This window comes from Echinops telfairi, unplaced genomic scaffold, assembly GCF_000313985.2.
Source record: "Echinops telfairi isolate 266 unplaced genomic scaffold, ASM31398v2 ScPeMD7_1;HRSCAF=3_0, whole genome shotgun sequence".
NCBI classification, from domain to species: Eukaryota; Metazoa; Chordata; class Mammalia; order Afrosoricida; family Tenrecidae; genus Echinops; species Echinops telfairi.
The window spans coordinates 67,758,292-67,759,738 of record NW_022103896.1 but is presented as its reverse complement, the minus strand read 5'-3'; the positions used below and the strand labels follow the sequence as shown (position 1 = coordinate 67,759,738).

General features: G+C 44.3%; 1 protein-coding gene across 1 annotated transcript in view; it reads right to left on the bottom strand.

Annotated features, from left to right (window-relative positions):
- TRPA1 (transient receptor potential cation channel subfamily A member 1) overlaps nucleotides 1-1,447 on the bottom strand; it is a 57,956-nt gene that overhangs the window by 8,843 nt on the left and 47,666 nt on the right. The window contains 1 exon segment of the mRNA XM_045290234.1: nucleotides 1,220-1,447. This exon segment is cut by the window's right edge and continues 3 nt beyond it. Coding sequence (XP_045146169.1) covers nucleotides 1,220-1,447 — 228 coding nt within the window.

Genomic DNA, 1,447 nt, shown 5'->3' with positions numbered 1-1,447 from the left:
TATCTGAGCTCTGAAGACATCTGAGTTTGTGAGTCAGAGAACAGATCAATAATTAATATCTAATAGCAACTAACATTTATTGAATGCTTATCATCTGCCAAGCATTGCTTTAAGTGTTTTGTCTTAGCTTGTTTAATCTTCACACAACCTATGAAACAGATATTGTTATTATTATCACTGTGCCCCCCACCCAATTGTGATAACAAAAAGGGGTCTGCCTAAAGGACATGATGCTTAATCTGAGATTTGAAAGCTCAGAAAGAGTGAGCTCAAGGTCACGGGGTGTTCCAGGACAAAGAGCAGCCTGGAGAAAGTCCAAGGCTATGGAGAAAGCCTGCTACTCGGTGTCTAAACTCAGACGTGACTTTAGTCCATAATAGGAGGAGTGCGTGGGAACTGAGCAGCATCATAGTGGCCCATGAATGCTATGCTGGTGGTTTGGATCTGGATTGAAACGCTTGCAGAATCATTTAAAAAGGACTTTGAAGAGCAGCGAATGGTGTTCAGCTTTTCATTAGCAGAACATCACTGTAGTGACAGTGCATAAGGATTATTAGAACAGAGCCCGATGGATGGATTCTTCGAGAGAAGCCCAAATGCTGCAGAGAAGAGCTGCATGACAGATGCTTGTCCATTTGAATCTCTGACCAATGAGAAACTCAAGAGCAGAGACAAGGTCTTCATCCTAACTTCCTAAGGCCCCAGCCTATCCTTTGACACAACATCCCCACACACCATCTCTCTTTATCCTCTTCGCCTGCGGACTAGGTATTCATAGCAGTTAGCAGGGCACTGTGCGACACGTGTGTTTGTTTGGCATCGAGCTTCCTGGGTAATTCCCAGTCAGAGGGTTGATCTGCATTGTTCCCCACTGTTTCCACACCTAGAAAAATGCCCAGTATTCAGAAGATGCTCGATACGCACCTGCCAAGTGAATGTCCCAGTGTGTGCCCAATTCTCACACATTGCCTGGCATACCGCAAGCACTGAAATTTACAGCCATCGAGGCAATCCTGACTCAGTCATTTGAATCATGGTGACCGACTCATAGGATGGAGTCGAGCCTCCCCTGTGAGTTTCTGAGACTGGCACTGTTAACGGCATAGAAATGAGCCATCCTCCTTCTCCCCAAGATAGGAGATGAAGGAAACTGTGAGTCATTACAATTAGATGCCCCCGTAGAACAACCATGCAGGAAATACAAGGGGGAAGTACTTACCAGTAAGTTCATGAGGACAATTGGAACAAACAATGTGAATGTAATAAGTTGTATAAAGGACAGGAGTGGATATGCCAACTCATCCCTCAAGAAGGGTTCTAGAAAGGAATCCCGATAATTGATATCTCCAAGCATCATGCTGAAGGTCTGGATGATGGAAAGCAGTGGGTGGCTGAAGGCATCCTAAGAAAAGACCACAATGTAAAAATGAAACACAACATTTAAAAA